The sequence below is a fragment of the Dermacentor andersoni genome, chromosome 8 (genome assembly GCF_023375885.2).
Source record: "Dermacentor andersoni chromosome 8, qqDerAnde1_hic_scaffold, whole genome shotgun sequence".
Lineage (NCBI taxonomy): Eukaryota > Metazoa > Arthropoda > Arachnida > Ixodida > Ixodidae > Dermacentor > Dermacentor andersoni.
Genome location: NC_092821.1, coordinates 122,476,345 through 122,499,624, shown reverse-complemented (window position 1 = coordinate 122,499,624; position 23,280 = coordinate 122,476,345). Strand labels below are relative to the sequence as shown.

The 23,280-nt window shown below is 44.1% G+C and overlaps 2 protein-coding genes and 1 long non-coding RNA gene across 12 annotated transcripts in view; 1 reads left to right on the top strand and 2 right to left on the bottom strand.

Annotated features, from left to right (window-relative positions):
• Positions 1–23,280, bottom strand: part of LOC140219863 (uncharacterized) — a 478,555-nt gene that overhangs the window by 42,904 nt on the left and 412,371 nt on the right. The gene's annotated exons all lie outside the window — the stretch shown is intronic.
• Positions 545–15,559, bottom strand: LOC129384310 (uncharacterized). Of its 3 annotated transcripts, none has more exons than XM_055069584.2 (4): positions 14,597–15,559; positions 6,434–6,640; positions 3,400–3,528; positions 545–2,337 (listed from the first exon to the last, which is right to left on the bottom strand). In XM_055069584.2, the coding sequence occupies exons 2-4, from the start codon at positions 6,594–6,596 to the stop codon at positions 1,517–1,519; spliced, it is 1,113 nt and encodes a 370-aa protein (XP_054925559.1). In that variant the 5' UTR covers positions 6,597–6,640; positions 14,597–15,559; the 3' UTR covers positions 545–1,516. The 3 variants fall into 3 exon arrangements, with proteins under 3 accessions (XP_054925559.1, XP_054925557.1, XP_054925558.1); XM_055069582.2 differs by lacking the exon at positions 14,597–15,559 and adding an exon at positions 14,271–14,582; XM_055069583.2 differs by lacking the exon at positions 14,597–15,559 and adding an exon at positions 14,271–14,580 and having other exon boundaries at positions 3,400–3,525.
• l(1)10Bb (BUD31-like protein) overlaps positions 18,875–23,280 on the top strand; it is a 125,930-nt gene continuing 121,524 nt past the window's right edge. For 2 of the 8 annotated variants that reach the window (XM_072289877.1, XM_055069835.2), the window contains exon 1: positions 18,875–19,114. The gene's annotated coding sequence lies outside the window, so the exon portion shown is untranslated. The remainder of the gene's footprint in view (positions 19,115–23,280) is intronic. The other 6 variants (XM_072289880.1, XM_072289879.1, XM_072289878.1 and 3 more) reach the window with 5 other exon arrangements.

Genomic DNA, 23,280 nt, shown 5'->3' with positions numbered 1-23,280 from the left:
ATTAGAAAAATATACGTACTTATGAAATGCCTATTCGAAGGTTTTGAATATTTGCACACCCTTAATCAAAACAATGCTAATTCTATGAGTTAGGTATCCTAAAGATATGTCATGTGCACTGATTTCATTGTTCAGGAACTCTCCCATCAGAGACTGGTACAAATGTAAATTGTGAAGAATTTTTTTAGTGCTGAAAAGAAAAAAGCATGGACCCATTTTCTTATCTGCTGTACAATAATGTTTTATACAGTGCAGTTGTTGTTATATGTTCGAGTCAAATTGTAATTTCATACAGATATTTCTACAGATATAAGTCGCATTAGTGCTTATGTAGGAATGAAGTAGGCATGGGGACCTGACAATTGAGTCAAGACTTAAATTACTCGTGTGTATCTGTTATAACAAGTGCATTCAGTGCTAATAATGAACTTTCAATGGTCATCACTTAACTTCTCTTGGAGCCCCCAATACAATAAAATGCTAATATCACTACACTGCATGCAGTCATGCAAGTATTAAAATACCAACAAGAACAGACAATGAATACTCATGAAACACAGACATTTATTTGGTGTTTTAATGAAACAGAGAGGGGGCAAGTAAACTCTTTAAACAATCAATTGCTGCAAAGAAGTACCATTTAAACAAGTACAAGTACCATTTAAGGTAACACACAGCCATGGGCAAGATGTTGCAATCATGAGAATTATGCACCCAGATTAGACAGCGAGCCGCCAGATTGTGAAGGCTGTGGGTACGACATGAACAGGCTGAGAAGGCCTGGCAACCGTGGTGTGTGGGCTTTTGCTAACGCCCTGCTGCTACTGATGTCACTACATGAAGTCATGGCAAAGTGAAATGTAGAATTTAGAGCAGCTAAAATTCTGATGGAGGTTGAGGTTAACTCTCATTTTGCTTGTATTTTGAATTCTTTATGAATGATAACATGGATTTGTGTGAGTCGATTTAAATCATTTCTTTTGCTCTTTGTTTTATGCCACGCTGAGAGTAGATCTTGAGCAAATATGGTGAACCAGAAAAAGCGTTCTAGGGTCCCTTTAAGAGCATATAGGAACACTTGTGCTACCTGATGCAGCACAACACCCTGGATCATGCTCCATGTCTATAGATTTCTAACTGAAACTCTAGTTCAACATAGTTGTTGACCTACTCTGCAGTATCGTGGCGCTGTATTTCTTTTTTTTTTTTATGTCTGCTCAAGTAATCTGCCCACACAAAGAATCTGGTGCAGACGGTGCAACAATATGCTTGGTCACCTGTATGAATGTTCAGGTGTTGCTTCCTGGCACTCTTCAGCAAGAATTTCCGAGTGTATGAAGGGCAGTGAAGTTGCTTCTCACATGCATGGGTGTGCAGACATTTCCTCAACTTTTGACGTGTGAGAGAAGTTCCGAGGGCATGAAGGGCATTTAAATGGCTTCTCACCTGTGTAGGTTTGCAGGTATTACTTTATGTTGGACTTATGCGAGAAGCTTTGAAGGCATGAAGGGCACTCTTATAGCTCCTCGCCTGTGTGGGTGCTCAGGTGGGTTTTCAGGTCGATCTCCCGTGGGAATCTCTGAAGGCATAAAGAGCATTGAAATGGCTTCTCGCCTGTATGGGTGCGCATGTGGTATTTCATGCTGGATCTATGTGAGTAGCGTTGAGGGCATGAAGGGCACTGCCATAGCTTCTCACGTGTGTGGGTGCGCAGGTGGGCTTTCAGGTGGGCTTTTCGTGAGAAGCTCTGAAGGCATGAAGGGCATTGAAATGGCTTCTCGCCAGTGTGGATGTGCAGGTGTTTCTTCATGTTGAACTTGCGCAAGAAGCTCCGAGGGCATGAAGGGCATTGAAATGGCTTCTCGTCCGTGTGGGTTCGCAGGTGTTCCTTCAAGCTGGACTTACGTGAGAAGTTCTGAAGACATGAAGGGCATTGAAATGGCTTCTCACCTGTGTGGATGCGCAGGTGGGTTTTCAGGTAGGTCTTTCGTGAGAAGCGCTGAAGGCATGAAGGGCACTGAAATGGCTTCTCGCTTGTGTGGGTGCGCAGGTGTTCCTTGACCTTGAACTTTTGTGAGAATCTCTGAAGGCATGAAGGACACTGAAATGGTCGCTCACCCGTATGGACGTACAAGTGTCTCTGCAGGGTGTCTTTTTTTGAGAAGCTGTGAGGGCACAAATTGCACTTAAACGGACGCTCGCTAGTGTGGACCCTGGCATGTTCTTCCAGATGAAACAGTTCATCAGCCTTATGGTTGCCGAGATGATCTTGGTGGAGGCAACCCTGCTGTGAATCATCACCGTTGGCTGTTGATGGAGAAATAGAAGGCCTCGAAGCTGTACAGATGAAACAAAATTAGTATTATAGAATGCAAAAAAAGAACACAGATGCTAAAGTCAATGATCAGTTTTCTTTTTATTTGCAGTGTGCAAATATTTGGATATTCATATAGAGGAACCGCATCCTATATTTCATATAGGACCGAGGGACCGCGTAAGAAGAACATAACAGCCTCTAGAAAAGCTGCAAATCACCACAGCAATGTCAGAAGCAGCTCTGCATGGCTGTCAGTATAGCCATTAGACATCTCAGCGCTCACATTGTGACGGGACACTGAGTGTGCACGTGTATAACTAGGAGACACATTCAATGTACCATGACAGTTGCCCCTTTCAACTCTTGATATACTTTACTGGAATACCATGAGAAGCCAACAACCACTCATGATATGACTAATAAAAATCGGGCCCCTCGGTTAACCCCCTTTCTTCTCGTTTTTTACTGGAATATGTTGCACATGCTTCACCGCATAACACAACTGAATAAAGAGGAGTGGCGAGTACGCAATGCATATAAGACCCTTGCAGTCCTCAAAATAAATGGAGCCCCTCACTCCATGTATCGGGCCCACTATGCGTGGTACTTATAGGTGTTCATCGTTGCACACTTCTTTGGATGCTTCACCAACTGCTTTGTGCAAGCTTTCTCCCAATTTGCTTGTGCAGCACCTGGCTTGTGCAATTTTGGTCACACAAAACATGTAGCTCACTTATTGCAATGTGCCAGTTGCTTCTGGCAACATACTGGCAGGATGCACGGCTACATTTATGTGATCGCCACGTTAAAATTCAACATTAGGTGCGGAACACTGCAGAATGGCAATGTATCAAAGGGGAACCTAATATGTGGAGTCAGTGAAATTTATGTTGGGACCACGAAAAGGCGATGTAGCAGCAGAGAAAATGTAACAGTGAGGGACGTATCAACAGGGCCCTGCAGTATTGTGATTCCACATACTAATGCACCAATTCACACGAGTAACCTGCAGTGCTGTGACTTAAAGCTATTCTTGTGCGAAAAGCTCTGACGAGAGAAGTGCCAATCGTGTGGTTTCTCACCCGTGTGCTTGTGTATAACAAGAGCGGGCAGGCTGGAAGTCACATAGCCAGAACAGTCACAATGGTTGAGGCGGCTCTGCTGCAAGTCCTCGTGTTTGACTGTTAATGAGAAGTCGTGATGCCTTTCTGCTGACAGAAGCATAAAAAGTAAATGGATCAGCCAATTACACATAATTTTGTTTGCAACACAAAATTATAGGAAATATCCTACAAAATCTTAATATCGGGCTCATTCTTCACTTACGGCAAATAACCAAGATTTACAGTGTCATGGAGGAAATTAAATTTCTTTGCTACAAGCATGCATGGCAGGAAGAGATCACTGGAATTCTATTACCATACTTCACTTTGGTCACATTGGTTTAACGTAAGATGGCAAGACAAAGGACAATTAAGCCTCCTCTCTGCACAGTAAACTCTTGGTACACCACTGTTAGTACTATTGAATCGCTTTCTTTAAATGAGTCTTCAGCCTCATTCCTTAGTCATCAGTCTTGTCCTGCTCAGTTCAGCTCAAGAATGGACACCCTTGTTTTCTTGATTATGTTTATAACATTGCTTTTTGAACAAATTTCTCCCTTTGGGTACAATTTTTCCTCTTGGGCACAACGAGCATGTCTTGGTTCGAATATACTCTTTCATCTCTTGTATCCAATCTCACTCCTGCAAGAAACCTTAGTTTGTAGAGATATGTATCAACCTTAATACTAGTACACTCAAAACCAATTATATTGAACTCACAAAAACACACTGACCACTTTGATATAGGGCACAATTCAATATAAGTGTTGTAAATAACTGGACCACATAAAAACATGCACCATTTGTAGAAGCACCTTATTCACGAAATGGGCCAATGCAGGTGTTACATGCCCACTTTCCATCACGTTCGAGCCCGATCCACATAGAACTTCATGACCACGATTGGCTCCCTCGCGCAGCTTTAGCAAAGGAGCCAATCGCAACAGAGAAATTCGATCTGGAACGGGCTTGATCATGATCAAAAGTGCATCGTGCGACACTCGTATTAGTTTCGGTTTACTGTGCTGCGAAATAGTCGTGATCCTCCTTCTAATGAAATATCTTTGTTGGCACCCATTCTTCCGTGTTGTTCAAGTATTCAGAGATGCCGAGGCCAAAGCCTTCCATGTTCCTGCAGAAGTGTTGGTACAGGGCAAGCACATGCATGACTGAAGCCTAGCGCAGCAGTAACTTTCAGCAGCCAAATCGTTGACAGCGACACCTTTACTGCACATCTTCCTAAAGCTTAAAGGGCCCTTCACCAGGCTTGGCCATTTTGAGCTGACAAGTGCAGAACATACTATGCGTGCTAACGATCGTGTTTACAAAGAATTACATCGCTACGCGCTGCAGAAACGTCTGAAATTTCTATCCAAACACCGTTTTCCCTTTCCCTAGTGGCGACTGTGCTCCAAGCGGGACGGTGACGTGCTCGTGCCCCTGCGCCTTTGTACTCGTGTCCGCAGTGTGACGTCACTAGTGGTGACATGTGACTTTGAGAATTATTCAAGGCAACATCTGTCATTTGTGTGATCTGTTGCTTGAATTGACGAATTGAAGTTTAGAGAAATAATAAAACACATAAACGGAATGTCTGCATGTTTTTTGTTTTACTTCGCAGCGAAGCAAGAGAGATGTACTCGTGATTCGTCAGCTCGTTCCCACGGTCATTCAGTCATGTGTGCAAGTACTGAAATGATGCTATTTTCTACGGTGTTCCAACGCGTGATCATGCTCTGCAATCCACTTGTTCTGCCTCAGCATTCATGTAGCACTGAATTATACCGCTAGTCACGTGTCCTTGTGCACAGCGCGCAAAATCATGCTCTGCGTGAAACCAGACAATCAGAACAGCTCGCGTGCGACGCGGTCAGCGAAAGTGCGCAGCTCTGGGGAAAAAAAGTGTGTGTTTGTGTGTGTGGTGGGGGGGGGGGGGGGGGTGAAGGTGGAGCCCGTGACATATGTGTCACATGATCCTCGAGGTCCGGTATTGCAGAACGCATGGAAGGAATTTCGCTTGCGGAGGCTAGACAGGGCGAGTGAAGAGAGTGTATTGCTTGGCACTGGAGCTCACCTCCTGAAATCATGGGTTCGCGGCACTGAAATATTTCTGTCTTGGCTATTGATGAGCCGATTTGAAAAATTTTTGCAGCAGAACACTCCCTAGAGGACACATAACTGCTTCTAGCACATAACCAAAATTTCCTATGGGGCCTGGTGAGGGGCCCTTAAATTGTTTCTCTCCTTAACATTTCAAACTCGGCCATCAGTAAATTTCAAACCCCCAATGTTCATCAGAAGCGCCAGGGTTTCTGCCTTTTGATTTAAAACATCACCGAACACCGTCACTCGCTTGGCAATCATGGCTTTCAATGACATCAGAATAGCTTCGTCACGTTTTAGGCGGGCATTTTGACTGACATTCTTCTGTTGGGATCCTGCAGATTTCTCAGCAGCTTCTAAAATATTCACCTTCTCTTTAGGTAGTCTGATATTGTCTGCTTCGAGATTTCAAATTCCTTTGTTATGTCCACTTGCGATCGGCCACTTTACACTTGCCTCGTGGACTTCTTTTCCATAGTCAATCTGCTATAATTTCCTCACTTCAAAGCCATTGTCGAGTTCGAGGTGGACGACGAAGGCAGTGTCAGCGTCATCGGTAGCAGCTGCCAATGAAACTATGGCAGGCAATCGGTTGTTGAAGCGGCTGAGCCTAGCATTGCGGTATGCAGCTGAAGCGAACCACAATGCGAATCACAGGCGATAAGAAAAGTACAATTGACAATATGCGACTGACACGTGCTGACAGCAACGACAGCGCAAAGCGTCACAAAATGGTGCAGCAACCAGTGCCTACTATCAAGGCTGTACCGGAAAGAGAAGTTCTGAACATGTCCTCAGCATAATAATGTCATACACACTTGAGCAAATCGTACCAAGTAGGCAGCCTTGGCTATTTACCGCAAACTCACACAAGCATGCAAATGTAAGAGAAGTGCTGGTCACAACCCACCTGAGGTGTAGCTTGACTGATCCACAGTCTCTGTTGTTTGCACACTCCTCGACTCGCTGCCTGCTCTGAAGGAGCACCCAACAGACTTGTCAGCCAGAGGCAAGCTGCACTGCGTGCCAACTTCAACCTGACCGATGACCTTGGAAGGGGCGTGGCATGCCATTTTGGCAGTGATACTTTCAGCTAGGCTTATCGCATTTGTGAGGCCTGCAGAAAATAATTGAAGTGATTGCAGTCCTGTTACAGCATCATGAACAAGAGGTAAATCCAATAGAATAAATGTAGGGGCACTTTACAATTCATAGCCATGGAACAACATAACCCTTTTGGTTCAGCATTCTTGAAGAGCTACAAGGGGCAATCTACATTAAATACTCGAAAGCAGGGCAACCTTTTTCTGTGCAAGATTTACGACAGCAGAATGTATCTCTGACTTTTTTTTCATCTCGTGCATTTAAAGCTACTGGCAGAGTCTAACTAATGCAGAGTGATTGCAAGATTCTAAGGTCATCGCCATTAGACTATTTAATGCCCACTGTAGGATCCCCAATCGCTCCATGCCTTAGACCAGCTGATACCATCCTATGCTTTCAAATTTTCTAATTCGTCACACTGCCTGCTGTCCACAATTGCACATCAGCTGTATAGGTACCCATTCAGTATCCCCAATAGACAGACCATCAGTTACCTGCCCAACACATTAAATTGCTTGCCAAAGTTCACTTTTAATGCAATAGCATTAAGAACTCCACCGAGTGTGTGTAACCTTTTTCCTTTCAACTTGAGTCACTGAGTAGTCTATGGCTAAATGGGTAGAGCATCTGGCTGCTGTGCTGAGGTAACTGGGCTGAAAACCAACTGTTGGTCCAACTTGGGTCACTGAGCATGTAACATTGGGTATGTGTACCCGCCGTGGTTGCTTAGTGGCTAAGGTGTTCGACTGCTAAGCACGAGGTCGCGGGATCGAATCCCAGCCTTGGTGGCCGCATTTCGATGGGGGCGAAATGTGAAAACACCCGTGTACTTGGATTTAGGTGCACGTTAAAAAACCCCAGATAGTCCAAATTTCTGGACTCCCCCACTATCGCGTACCTTATAATCAGCTTGTGGTTTTGTCACATAAAACCCCATAACTTAATTAATTTAACTGGGTACGTGCTGCTTTTCAACAAACCTCTTTGAAGCCAAGTTGGGTCACTGGGTATGTGGCATTTTGTGTGCCACTTTTCAATCAACCTTTTTGACACCAACTTGGGTCACATGGTATGTACCGCTCTTCAATGATTGTGATAATGTGGATAGTGGCGTGTGGTGGTGACAAGACCACCTTGGAATGATGATTGTGTTGTGGCAACAAGAAGAGAATTGGTGATGGTGATTGCGGAAGAAGACCACGTGCCACCAACAAGGAAGCGGCATGCAGAGCGCGCAGAGTGTGAGAGCAAGCGGAAGTCTCAAACGGCAGCTGGCAGAATGGCAGTTCAAGGCTCGATGACCAGCGACCGGGTGTCCTGCTGCCGTGCGGATATGGTTGGAAATACCACTCGTGGCTGGGCTCTCCTGCGTACCAAAGGCATGGTGCAGTGCTTCCTGCTGGGGACCGGGACGCCTGAGCTACCTGCCTGCTGAGCGAGCCCGATGACTGGCGACCCGGGTGTCCTGCTACTGTGCGGACCTGGTCGGAGATCCGGCTCGTGGCTGAGCTCTCCTGTGTACCAGCGGCCTGGCGTTAAAGCGGCCTGGTGCAGTGCTTTCTGCTGGGCACCGGGGCACCTGAGCCACCTGTCTGCTGACCGAGCCCAACATTCTAGCGGCCGAGGCGTTACAGGCCAGGTGTTATGGGCCAGCTACAGCAATCGCCTGGTGTTCTGCCGGCCTGCTGTTCCCCTGCTTCCACGTTGCAACAAGGTGTGGCGTGATGATGATGGTGGAAGACGTGGCCGTCACAAGCAACACACCAGCTGTCTTCAAGTGTCAGATGACGCAGTGACGCACTACGCAATGACAACCGTCATGGTCACCGCAACGACGACGCACACCGGCGAGTCATGAGGCTGGAGTGCTAGGCACGTCCTTATATAGGACAAATGACTTCCGAATTCTAGTCCGTGTATATGTAAATTGTCTGTATCGTGTCTGTATAAAGTCTGTGTTGCATGTAAAAAGCTCCCATCTGCCATGTTGTTATTAAAAGGATCCTGGGCCCAACGGAAACAGTAAGTTTGTTTCCATCACAATGATCCTTGGCGGCCTCTCCCAGCGATCTCCAATTACGCCTGTTTTGCGCTAGCCAATTTCAAGCTGTGCCTGCAAATTTCTTAATTTCATCATCTCGCCTAACTTTCTGCCGTCCTTGACTGTGCTTTGCTTTCCTTAGCACCCATTTTGTAACTTTAATATACCACCAATTATTTGCCCTATGCATTAGAGGTGTGGCCTAGCGCATGTGTCATTGCACACGTCACGTTGCAGCAGTGAAATAACCATTATGGTTTTTGTAGTTCGAATTCTCAGTAATTTTTCTAGCTTTCAATACATATGACTTTGCCGGGACTAACAGAGCTGTTTAAGTTATCCTTCAATCAAAACTATAGGTATTTCAATGTACTAGGCTTGTGTGAATATTCAATATATTAAAGTATTCGATCGAATATTATGCTATTCAATATTTGCTCATATGCATAGGAACTATTGCATGTCGGAATTAAGGACTTGTTCTGTGGGAGAACGAGACCAAAACTTAGTGCAGTAGAAATCGTTAACTAAATCTCAAAGGTACAAAGAAGTTGATGAATGGGAAAGCATAATGCAACTGCCTTTGTGCAAAAAAAAAAAAGATCACCAAGAATGCAAGAGTGAAATGATTCATAAATTGAAAAGATAGAATATTGCAACGACCAGAGGAAGTGTAAACAGAAGATAGTGCCGTACCATAGCTTTTATTCTGATTAGACGGCTCGGTGTTCATAATGTGACTGGAAAAGGAGGTGCACACATGTATAAGGAACGTGTACTAGGCCTCTTTCCACATTTGGCATGCTTCACTGTATGGCAGAAATGCTTCACTGCATAACAAAGCTGTATTGCAACGAAGCTAAATATAGAGAACCGATTATTGCAGTTTGCAAAATCAAACATTCTTTTTAATGTGTTGGCATTAGGAGCATCAAAGTGTAAGAGTGTGTATTTGTGTAAAGTGTAGAAAGCCGATCACGAGGTAGAGGTAGAAAGGGGATGAGAGAGCTTAAAAGAGGATGTATGTGCATAAATATGTAGTGCGGCTGATGGTGGTCTACTCTGGAGAACCGTTAGTGGCATTGTGCTCCTTGAAGAGGCAGGACGTGTTGAGTAAGCTCCTGAACAACACTTTGTAATGTCGTGGAGATTTGAATTGTGCATCTGGGAGCTCAAAGAGGCGTAAAGTGATGCCCCAATGCATTTCTCTCGTATTTACCACTAAATCGCCACTAAAGTTTTTTAGGGCAGACATCAAATAGCAAAATATTCAAAACCACTATTCGGAAATACTGATATTTACATGACACTAGTACGTGCATTGAACCTAGACCTGGGATTGCTTGCCAGCACCCCTCACAGGTATGACTACAGGTATGAGGCTTTGTTTCAGCATGTTCCTATGGGTGGGCAGCCCCTACCGGACGAAGGACAAGAGGAAGTACACAATACGAGCGCAGACTAACAACTGGTTTATTTTTTCAAGCAACAGAACTATAATATACAGAACATGTAAACACATGTAAAGTGACGTTTACAAGGGTGTTAGCCTATCTTGCCATTCAAAAAATCAATTTCTTTATCCTGGTGATAGAAGTCTGATAGAGTCTGATAGAAGCGCCTGAGTTAACATGCATGATGTAGGCCTCTACAATCTCGCGGTTGATTTGATTCATATTTTTATACAATATTTCCGTTTGTTCAAACATGGGTTTGCATGAGCAAACTCTACAATGGGCGGCCAGATTAGAACCTGTTTCATTCCTGATCGCACCTTGGTGCTCCCTAAGGCGGATGTTAAGGCAGCATCCCGTCTGCCCAAAGTACTTTTTGCCGCACGGAAGTGGAATGACGTAGACCACTCCCACCGAGCATGTCACAAGCTGCCCCGGGTGTTTGACACGGCATGTAGCTTTGGACGCCTGTTTAGGTCTATTGAAAAGATTGCAAATCTTGTTTAAGTTCTTTACTACAAAGACTACTTGAACACCATATTTCATGGCTGTCTTTTTTAACCCATGCCCCATTTGATGTACATAAGGGATGATTGCGTACTTTTTAACTTTTTCAATCAGTGTTTGGGGTGCTTTCCCCCCCCCCCCCCCCATTTTTTTTTCTTCACTAGCCCTTCACATATTGACACAATAACAGATTTAGGAAAACCGGCCTTCTCTAGACAATTGAGTTGTTACAAAAAGGTCAGATTGGCGAGGTGGTGGCATGACTTTCTAAGTGCGGAACTAGTTTCACTAGTTTTCACTAGTTTTGAGTGTGCCGAGGCATAGTTTAGAATTGGTTTGCTTGTCCTGGGGTTATATTGCCAACAAATGTGTTGCGCTGTTAATCTTAACTGCAAAGTCACCACAGCTTTTGCAATTGCTGCACAGGTTAGATGCGCTGTGCGGAAATGCTGGCAGATATTAGCTTGCATAGGCAACCTTCTCTCCCTGTCTTGACATCGCTTATTTAAAGGGAACTTAGCAACGCAAATGTCAAGCTCAGTCTGCTTTGAAAACACCGTCCAGAAGGAAAAGCTTTGATTGTTATATTTGACATGTGGTCCTAACATATTCTTATACATGGGTTTTTTCACATAGCCTTAATACAGAAGTGGATACGCTAAGACATTGTTATGATTAATATATCGTTATATGTGGTATCACTATAAGTGGACTGCACTGTACGTAGCACGTAATCTTAGAAGTAGGCAAGTGCGCAACAGACCCTCGAGTGTTAACTGAGGCATCAAAGCAACCAAAGTCGAGACATTTGCAGTCAGTGAGCGAGGAGAATTGGGGGAGCCAAGGGGTTCAAGTATTTGTTGTTAACAACCACACAAAGACAAGTGACAATAAAGACAAGGAAAGCATAAAAGCATTTACTTGTAGGTACCTAAAGTGAAGATGAGGAATGATGTATACACGGTAAATGAGTGTTAACAAGTCTAAAATTCAATATGATGTAAAGGACTGAATGAGGACACTGAGGTGAATGGATGGATGGAAAAACTTTATTGCGGTTCATTAGGTCACGCTAGTTTCCTAGCCCGAAACGGGCCGCTCCCAATGTGTAAAATTACCAGGAGAGAGAATCTGGAATGACAACATCCTAGACTGCAAGCATTGCAACCCATTTAAAAAAGGGAAGACTAAGGTGTTTCGACAAGATAATGGGAAGGGAAGAAAAAATTGCCTCCATGGAGGCAATTAGATGAACTGTCGAGATAAAATTAGCCTAACAAACAGTGGCAAGGCACCTTAATATAGAGAAATTTTGCATGACATGGCTGGTGTGGTTGGAGGAGGGGAGAAACACATATGATGTGGCAACATAATGTCAGCCTTTGCTGTGTTGATATCAGCCGGTCTCATTGTCATAATCCCAGCTTCCAAAAGGTGACGGGAGACTTCAGGCATTTAAGTGCAATAAAGAAGAGATAGTGTAATAAATTATGAGTAAGAACACCATGTAATGAACACCAGAACAAGAAATTGATTGCTGCAATAAGAGCAGAGAGACAACACTATACCAAAGACGCATTTTGACCTTTTGAAGTTTCCACATTCTTAGCAAACAAGAGTGCAAGCCCTAAACTTTTGTTGGTGACGTTGCTGACCCCTTCTTCAGCAAATTAGAGTGTGAACTTGTGTGAAAGAAATTGTGCAGAAACCATAGGCGATGATTGTCAATGTAAGTGAATAGGCCGAACGAATGAACAAGGGAACAAGCGAACGTAAGAACAAAAGAGAACGAATGAATGTTTTCCTTGCCAATTACGACCACCAATTATCACAGATCTCTAACTAACAATGAAAATGGACGAAAGGCACAAAGAAAAAGCTATCCACTTCAAAAAACGTTCATTGCAGCCACACGTCTATGCAAGAATGAAATGTACAGAGTACACCACACTGCTACACATATAGTCCAGAGCAAGTGGCAAAGCTGCAATATATGACCATACTAACAATAGACCAACAGTTTCTGATACACAACTCAGACAAACACTGAGACATTCATGCATATCTGCTGGCCTACAGAGCTATTTCAGATGCGGCTGGGGCAGTTTATTATTATTATTATTATAGTTTAGGCATTTGTTTTGGCTGACTGGCATTCCATGACTACAAGACCTAACCTAAACTAAAACTTTCGTGCACCAGTCACACTCCCGGGAAAGTTGAACATGCTGGTCGAGCTTCTTGTTTGCAATTTCAGTGCGAATAGCAGGAATGCCAAAGATAGGAAGAAACTTCTGCGTGAAAGTGGTCCAGTCAGGGAAGTCAGAACCAACTTTTAGCGATGCCAGAGAGGCAGAAAGGGATGTTGCGAAGTTTATGAGAATGGTCATATCTAGTTACCAACTCGATGGTAGTTCTCGAGCCAGTCTTCAACATCCTCACCACGTAAGCCTGCGAATATTTGGGGGTCGTTGGTTGGGGGCTGTTGATTGTCCAGGCGGAAGAAGACTGGGCAGAGATGGTGGCGTCAGTTGTACAAGGCGGGTCATGACATTGCAGCACACAGTGGGTTAATGTGACGACCTGAGAGGAGCTCCAGTGAGAAACGGAGAGAGGACTTGGGGAACGAGAAGCAACCTCCACCACTTCTGAGGAACTTCAAGATTCTCCAAGATTCCGCGCCACGGTGACAAGGAATTCATGGCTCTGATGATTATATGTACAGATATGATGATGAGTTGATGGTGATATGTACAGATGAGATGCAAATATTGTGCTCACAATATGTTTGCATATGAAAGTGCTCGTAAACGACAGCAGCAGAGAAGTGAGTTTGTTTACGTGCTCGTTCACCACGCACACATGACATAACTTCACAGCTCACACATAAGAGCTGCTAAGAAGATTTAAGTGAAGGAAATAGACTGTCCCTATCCAAGTGCAACAAATGGAAAGTGCTGATGCTCCATCCGGTGTGGTCAGCACAAGCAATGAGGAAGGGAAATAAATGCTGCCATGTGTGTGACCACTGTTCAGCACAATAGTACAACTATCCCGTGACCTCTACATAAGAGATGCGTAACCTATAGTCATCTCCTAAAGGTGGAGAAAAAAAATTTCTACGAGACAGCATTTACAGCACCAACAATTCAGTGCATATGCGTGGGAGGTGCCACCCTTTTTCTGTAGCGACTAAGCGTACGCTTGTTGCACATTACCAACAGTGGCGCTCTTTCAATGTGACAGCGTCAAGGCACCCGTGTCGCAAAAAATCTGGTGTCTTTGTCCGTTAGAGAAAATTTCCATATACACTTAAGCATGTATGTATATGCTACGCTTTGCTAGATGGCATGCGGTATATGTGGGTTATATTGCCACACCATTCTATCACTAAAGCTGCTCACACCTTGTCTTACATTCTTGACAAAGTGGTTCCTCGGAATTTTGAGAATGACAGCCCACAAACAAATCACATGAAACAAAACGCCGACAACGCATGCGTTTTATGGTAAACCTTCTCAGACTTAACTATTAAAGGTGCGAAACAAAAACCTGAAGATTGTGCAACTTTCTTGGCGCAATTGTCCACTACCACCGGGATCGGCCCACGCAAGAGGCCGCGTTTCAACCAGAAAGCTCACCTTCGTGCATAGCGTTCGCCGCCAGCGTTTCCCTAAAACTGTAGTTGCGAGGAAGCGTGAGGAGCGGTCAGGGATCCTTAAATGCTATCGCGTTCCATTCTTATAGGCGAAGCTTTTCAATATCTGTTAAACTAATGGAAGCGCAAATGAACAGCAGCAATGTTCACCGAACGCACAAATAGGTGGATCTGCGATCACTGCGAGACTACGGCAACTTTTATCTCGCATTTTGAGATAACGTTATAACGCGCCAATTCGCAAACGCGGTTGTTCCCACAAGTGTCATCAAAGAACAGGTAATTGTGCAAAACTAGAAGTACTCTCACCTTTTTTTTTTCCCTGATGCGTTGTGGTAGCACACTACAGATGGGACAGTGCCTTACACAACTGAAATTTACGTAGGAATACGAAAGATGGCACCGCTTATATTTTTTTATTTTTTTTGCTGTCGGCCTTGGGCTTGCCAGTGGCTCTGCAGTCAACCAACCGTTCAGCGATTGTACCTGGGGAACACGGTCGCGACAAATTCAGCCTCGTGCAAACGAAATACGTCAAAGTTAGGCAGAGGTCTGCGTCACGGATGCCCTTGTCGCCAATCCTATATCTGTTGTACGTGTCAGGAGTAGAGAAAGCACTCGTACAATCAGCTCGGGGTTTCGGCCTGAAGTACAGCACAACGGGAATTGGCGAAAACAGACGCATCCCAGGCTTGGCCTATGCAGACGACCTCATACTGATGACGGAGGATCCACACGATTTGCAAGCTCTTCTTGACATCTATGCCAGCGAAATGTCGAAGTTGGGCCGCCGCTTCAATGTGCACAAGATCACAACTATCCAGCCTGCGGGCAATGTGCAGCATGGTGTGGCCCTGCGATTGTGGGGTCAAGTATAGCGCATGTACTCATCCCTCGTACACGGATAGTCAAATTGAGTACACGAGAAGACAGCTTACGTTCACCCTACAGTTCAAAGCAACGGGGTGGACTTTTTCAAAGCATTGGGCTTTAGGGACAGTGCAGGAAAAATAGACCTTTAAGCGGGTAGAAATAGCCAGACAGCGGTTATCTGTTTGATGGGTAAAATCAAGGCAAGAGCAATGCCTCCTTTTCTAGATGTCTGCCGCGAGAAGTTGGTTCCGGCCTCTCTCCTCTTCTCCACCCGAGTCGGCTGCGAGCGCTAGTTGCGGCGGCTGCTCCAAACTTCATTTACAGTGTACTAGAATAGGCTGTGGAACGACCGCGCTCCTTGGGCGACTTATCGCGGCAGCAAAAGTAGCGGCGGCGCTGTGATCGGCGACTGCGGGGAGGCGCGCGTCGAAGCCTATGCGGCATGTGGACTGTGTGGACTCTAAAGGCTACTTCCGCAACTCTTCTCGTTAACCCAGGACGCGCCCGTTAAGCGAAATGAATTTTCCAGCGTTTGAAATTTACTCTTTCTCTATTTTGGCCAAAACTGCGATGCAAAGATGCTTGCTTGCACCGATTGCAAATGACGGTACACGCCATGCGCAGCGTTTACTGGTATGAATAGATGAGACGAAATAAATAAAAAAACTGCAACAGATAATGATTATCTTCAAAGCTTTATTGCACACTTCCGTGGCATAAGGATGCCAAGAATTCACATACTATTAGAATGCACAACACAAATCAACAAAATGTTCCAGGTCAAGACAATGCAGAAGTTACTAACATACACAAACATACAGTGATATTAGAAATACATCAAGAGGTTTTCCATGGTATGACAAAATTGAGAACTTAATACAAAAATGCACAATAGCGACACCCACTGAAGGATTTAAAGAAATTCACAATACAGATCAGCAACTGTGCTGTACACACAATACAAAGATTAATTAAACTGCAGCTATCATTCAGGAATGCCGGCATACCAGTCAAATTATTGGTTTAATATGCAATCAATTCAGCCTGCATAACTTCAATTGCTTAGATGACTTCCGCTTGGATAGGTGCTGGCTTTGTTCAGCCCCTTTACAAAAAAAGTGGAGCCTGGTTGTGACATAAAAGCCGACAACACGGGGTATCAAGCATATTCTGCATGTGCTTTGCAACCAATACTCAAGGGCCTGGCAGAATGAATCATCTCCAGGATATCCATTACACTCTCACTGTGCACCTTATTAGTAGAGAAACAACTAGTGAAAACATCCTCTAGGCGTGTAATAAATGTAAAAAGTTCAACTGAAGGGTGCAACAAACCACCCTGATCTTTGAACTGCACAAATGCAGAAGCAGCCAACAAGCGCCCTTGCTCAGTTGACAGCAAGAGGCGGGCAATGCAATCAGGACATTTGGTCAGTATAGCACGCACTTTTTTGCCACATAGCCTGAAATGTAATATATTAACCTTGACTCGCTTCTCTTCACATATAATACACATGTTCATCAGTTTCTGCTGGCAAATACGTCAGAACCTCTGTATTTTCATCTGTGTACAACTTCACTGTTTCCAAAAACTTTGCCTCAGGTTGCCTCAGGAAGAGAGTTGATCACATCATCCTCCACATTGCTGCCCGTGACGCTTCGTGCCAAGTTGTAAAAAGAAAGACAATGAACAGTCAGTAAAAACTGCTGCGGCGTTGGATGACTGTTGCAGCCCGACGAAAGTCTCAGTATACCGAAAAAGTTCTCAACTTAAATTATCCTGACTAAGCCTTGAAGTTAGCAAATATTTTAATCCCACTTTTTTGTTCAGGTAGTCAAGAAGCTCGAGCATACTTGTCAGTGTTACCCTTAGTCCTTCTGCAGTTGAGTCACTGAGAAAATATGCCTCTTGTCAGTGTGACGCTCCCATGTGTTCAGAAATTCAAGCATATCTTGGATCTTTTGTACACTGGTAGAATTGGGTGCTAGAGCTTCTGCTGGATACCTAGAAGTCATTAGAGCAATCAGCGACTTCATTCTTGAAAAGAATTTTGCAGTAGCTTCTATGCTGCCACAGCTTCTCTCCAGTTGTGTCTGATAAAGAATGCTTGCAGAGGTCCCTTTCCAAAGAGCTGAAAAGCATAGCTCACTCTCATTTTTTCAAAGTTGTCCGGTGCAACATGAACACTTGATATACCAGGCATTGCCCTCAATGCAAGTGCACTGTTGTCAAGTGTGAGGGCTTCCTTCACAAACTGTATGGACACCTGTCCATCCGTTGTCTTGAAAGTTGTGCCTAGAAGCCGGTTGCGAATATTCTTGACAAGATGAGGGAAGTCAGAAAAAAAAAATAAGGGAACTGGCTACTGTCAACTGGGTGTTGCTTCTTGCAGATAACTTCTTTCATTGATGCCTTTACATTAAAAACTCTCCACATCTTCCTATTCCAAGAGGCTGCATCACACGTTATATAGTTGATAAGAAGCCCAGCTTTTTCTGCGAGTACTGTGGCCTCAAGTAGAATTTTCGCAAGCAATTCACCCTTGACATTCTCGTCTACCAAAGACACCAAGCACCTGCGTCCAATTGCCTACAAGGGGCACAAACATCACAACAAGGCCATGATTGCATGGCAAGGTCTTTTGGTCCTCAGTTGTGTACGCTTAATTGGTCCTCAAGTGTGTACAAAACCTTCAATTTTTCCTCCTGATGGTCACTGAAAGGTGCTCGGAGAGCTTCATTTCATTAATGATAATGCCTCCATGCCTGTGAAGTTCATCTCACCGCGTTCTCTTTTTTAGTGCGACCAGCATTTGTTCATTAAACCCATAACCACCCCTGTATTCAGCTGTGTATTTCCTTATAGTCGTTTCACTTGACAGGGTTAGAATTGCCTGCTTTCGCATGTATTTGTAAAGTTTTGGGCTACGAATTTTAATTAGTACGCACTCCAAAATCCACTCTTTCTCGTAGATCATACCACGTGGACTTTTCCTCTTTGAAGCTTCAAAGCACTGCCGAACAGCAAGCTGCTGCTTCGATGAGAGATGCTTAATCTTCTCGGCAAGCACTTCTTCTTTGGTCGCAGCACTATCGGCTTTCATCTTACTGAGATCTTCGCTGAGCTTCGTTATTTTTTGATGTAAGGCGCTTGTTCTTGCGCGTGCATGTTTGCAACTTCTGCAATGTTTTTTAGGCGCACATTTTGGCGACTTCCGACTTTGGAGACGTGACCGGCGGGTCAGAAGCGCTTTTCTCAAATATTTGCACGCAACGCACGGTATTCCATCCTTGGTCGTTCTACCAAGGCAATTTATGCTGAAAGCGGCTTTATACACTTGTTTTCTACTTGGTTACGCAAGCGGTCTGTAAGACTGCTTATCAAAAGGACCTCGTCGTTCGCAGCAGCACCCTTACACAGATACATCTCATTGGCTTGTTGCAAAGCATTCAATGATGGCAGTTGCCACCATGTTCAGCTTTTTATTTTTAACTGTAAAAGTAGGGTCGGCAGCGAGCGCCGTCTCTCCGCGACTATACCCGAACTACAGAAACCTCCGCTCCATAGCGTTTCTAAATAAATACTAATATGAAACTCTATGCTCCGCTTCAATGGGAAAACTAGCGACGCGGTAGGCATTGGCAAGAGTGACATTTCACCCTCCACCAGCCCTCCACTAATACAAAATATATTGTTGGTCACGGCTAGGTGGCGTGTGCCGCCTCCCGATTTAAACGGTGGTTGAGCCTTATCCATCCATCCATCCAACCGGATACGCAAAAAGGGAGAGGGCACGGAACAGTTCTGAACCGGGTTTATCGAACCATATAGCTGTTATAGTGAGAAACTCTATGTATCGAACCATTAGAAAGCACATGCTTCATCGTTGTTGTTGTACAGTACCTCGCGTTCCAAGGCATCCTGCATTCGTACCACCACCACCAATGGGGAAGGTACAGTTTCCCTTCTTTAATGTGCTGCCGCAACGCATCTCGAGAGTACTTCGAGGAGTTTTGTACGAGAACCTGTTCTTTTGCTGACACTTGTAGGATCAACCGTGTTTGCCAATTCGTGCAGTATAAAATGATCTCAAAATGCGAGCTAGAGCGAAACAGTTGCCGCAGTCTCGCAGAGATCGCAGATCCACCTGTTCGTGCCTTCGATGAGCTTTGCTGTAGTGCCTATGTGCTGCCCTTAGTTGAAACTATTAATAGAGTACCACCACTGTTAGTAAAGTGCAACAGGCGTGTGTCAGCCGCAATGTCAAAAAGGTGGCACCTCCCACGCGCCCTCGTGGGCCTTCTTTCTTTATTTTTTTTTAAATCCAAAAATCACCTTTATTCTGATATGCGGAGGTCACGGGATAGTTGTGCTATTGTGCTCAGCAGTGGTCACACACGTGACAGCATTTATTTACCTTCCTCACTGCTTGTGCTGACCACACCAACTGGGGCATCAGCACTTTCCATTTGTTGCACTCAGATGACGACAGTATTTCCTTTACTTAAATCTTCTTAGCAGACCTTATGCGTAAGCTGTGCAGTTATGTCATGTTATGTGTGCGTGGTGAGCGAGCACTTAAACTAGCTCACTTCCCTGCTGCTGCCGCTTACGAGCACTTTCAAAGGTGAACATATACGAGTGCACGAATAAGCTCATCGCTGGTTTCGTTGTTCATATATCATGTGCGTAACTTTGCATCCTTGATCGACATTGTGAAAACCCCTAGAAGGCAGATGACACAGGCACTGTGCCTGCCTTAATTTTTTTATCTGTGCTGTTTTTAGGATAAATTACGACTTACAGAGCTTCAAAATAGTGACCGGAAACCAAAATGAAATCAAGCTGGTAGGTGGTGCCAGAATAAGATGCTGCCTGCAGCAGGTAATGACCGTGTGTTTGCGCTATCATCTATTAAAAGCATGCATTACGCTTCCAATGACACTATGCCACAGGTGCTGTAAAATGTATAGGTGAAGATGCTTATCGCAACAGGGTTGGTTTCGATAGTTGTGAATGCAATGGCCGAAGAGATTTGCTTGTATCGGAATGGGAAAAGTGCGTTCCATCATTTTCACTTGGCACAGGAAGGTGAGTAGTGCCGGGGAAGTTGCTGTGGCAAACACCTACTGCTCTCAATTGTGTGTGCCTCACACCTTTTCTTGTTCACTTAAGGTCTAGCGGCTGCAAAACATTTGCAGTTTGTAGATTTACTGAACACTGCTGGCGAAAGAGCTTAATTTCCGCAAACGTACTAAAGGGTTCCTGGAATAATTTTGACAATATTCTACAAACGCACTGAGTTGTTAGGGGAGGTCCTTCTGATCATTAAGTGATACATTTAAGTGCTCCACGTAAGGCACGTAATTTATTATAAGTAGGGGTGCGCAAATCACAATTTTTGAGGCTGTATCAAATGCGAATTGAGTAGTGCCAGAATCGAATTGAATATTGATACTTTTGTCATAGTTTTCAAATAATAAGCAGCCATTTTCACAATTGATTTAGAACGGTATTCAGATCGTAGTAGTCATAAGCTTAGCATCTTTCTGTCGTGACATTGTGCATTATCAAGCATTTGTCAAAATTCATAAACATAGCATTAGATACAATTTAGCAGTTCATATACAGGACTTTCCGAAAGTGAGAATGATACCTGCAACGTAGCCTGTAGCACTATGTAGGTTCTCAAGATTATACATATTTTATGCCTACGGGGATGAAAATTATTGTGGTTTTGCCCCAGTTTTATTTTTGGTTGCGCAGAGTTTACATTTTAAAGCATTTGAAAACTATTCAAAAGTTTCTAATAGTTGCACTCGCCTAATTATAAGGTTTTAAAAACGTGCATTGCTACCGACTGCAGCGGCGCCAGCTAACTGAGCTTTCAGCCACCCTGTCACCATCTACGTAGCGGGAATGCGTGACATCAGTTGAGCAAACTATTCGATTGACTAACCACATTGCGTCATTGATAATTGTTCCAACTTTAATCGTGAACGAACATTCATAATAGTTGGAATGTTGGTTAACTTGTTTCTATAAAAAAATGTAACAGAATGAGAATACATGAGAATTTATCACTACACTCAAGTATTTCCAGCACACAGCAAGTGTCATCTGCTTGTGTTATAACCTTCTCCATGTTGATCTCGAGGCTTATTTTCGCGACGGCTATGAATCGCCCTTGTTGCATTTTGGGCTGCAAATCCGGCGATGACATGTCAAGCTGGGACATTGTGTCGCAGCTTGACATGGTTTGTTCTACTCTGCTGCTGGTATAAATTCTCAGCTGCAGCATTATGGTGAGCACCTCTTTTTAAATGTTTAAACTGTTTTGCACTTGTTTACAGCAACATACCTCAGTGTTTCGCTGGTTGAGCCCTGCGCCAGCATGTGGCTGCTCGGCGTGCAGGTCGCTCATGTTTACGCCTCCGCCCATCCGTTAAAATGCCCTGCTAGGCTACATTTACTGGGATACCGGACACGCTTGGTGCTTAAACAAAACGCCCGCAACGCACACTGCTTAGATAGCTCCCGTTGGAGATCAACGGCCAGGCGGCTATAGTTTAGGTTGGAGAGGCTTTGCGTACTGGCTCCAAGTCACCAAAAGTAGACATCACAACGTCGCGTCATAATGAAAAACCAGTGAAGGCTGAGCTTAGCCCCAGTTGCTCGACAAACGAGTTGAACAGGAAAAGCATGGGTAGGGAGGAGGGTAACTTGTAATTGTTCGTGCCTCTCTAAACATGACACTTCACTTAAATGGTGGCACAAATATTTTACTCTAGCTTTACTCTACGTGTCTACAAAATTTGTCCACACCATTCAAGGGACCCATTAACTCATAAAAAAGAAGCATAAATGTATCGGGTCATTTTTTGTGTTCATGGTCGCAAATGTTGGCTTCGGGAACCTGTACAAAACACTATCGTATCAACAACGTTCTACTGTACTTGCAATATCGTGCAAACGTAAATTGCATGTCACATTTTTAGCCAATGATAATAGCATCACTCTGTCTATGAAGTACACAAAATCGCCGTCAGTGCTGCTCAACAAGCTTTTCATGGTGCGTTTTTAGGGCCTCTTTAAATGTGGGACTGCCAAGTCTAATTGCACAATGTTCCTGCCTAATCTATGCAGTTGCGGGGGCATCTTTAGCAATGAGATTGCGGTCCACTGCAGTGGTCATGTTCATGTGGTATTCATTCCTGTAAGGGCACAACAAATAAATGCTTATCCAACAGATATGCCCTCAAAAGGCTGAATATGTGATACTTCTGCCTAATTTAACTTAAAAATATGCATAGGCAATAGACAACAAAGCCGTAAAAAGCATAGAGCAAAATAATTATGTTGATTGCAGAAATGTTGAATGAGGAAAAGGGAAATGATAAGATAATATGCCATGGGGGTGGTCACATCTTCCAGATTATCTGTGTAGTGCTTTACTTATTAAGGGTTTGTTTAATTAATTGGTTGGCCCTTATGGCAATTAAACTACTCCCCCTTTTTTTTGTTTGTGTACACTGTTAGCCCTAGAAGCGTTGGTCAGTGTTCCTAACGCCATGACAGCAAATGTGGAACATCCGTTTATGACCTTCAGGTTAGACCACTTATTAACAAAAGGTTAGCCGTCGTAATAAAATTTAAAAGGAGCTATAGATTACATGTTGTACAAGCCTACTCTCCAACCACCAGTGGTGGTGATGGACAAATAGAGCAGTTATATGAGGATGTTGAATTAGTTGTGAGAAAGGTGCAAACTCAATTTACTGTAGTAATGGGTGACATTAATGCAAAAGTGGGCGGAAATTGGGTGGGAGAATGGGTAACTGGCAACTATGGCATCAACTCTAGAAATAGTAGAGATGTTGGTAGAGTTCGCGGAAAGGAATTGCCTTCGAATTGTGAATTCCTTCTTCCGGAAGTGCCCATCCCGACCAGCAAGCTCCGGAATCAGCTAATGAATGTGAAAGACAGGTTACCTGTTGAATCATTCCCAGGAGTTGTGTATAAGATACCATGCGCTGATTGCCACAAAGTATATATTGGCGAAACAGGGACGTTCTCCAGACGCCTCAAGGAACATAAACGTGACGTAAAAAATAATAGT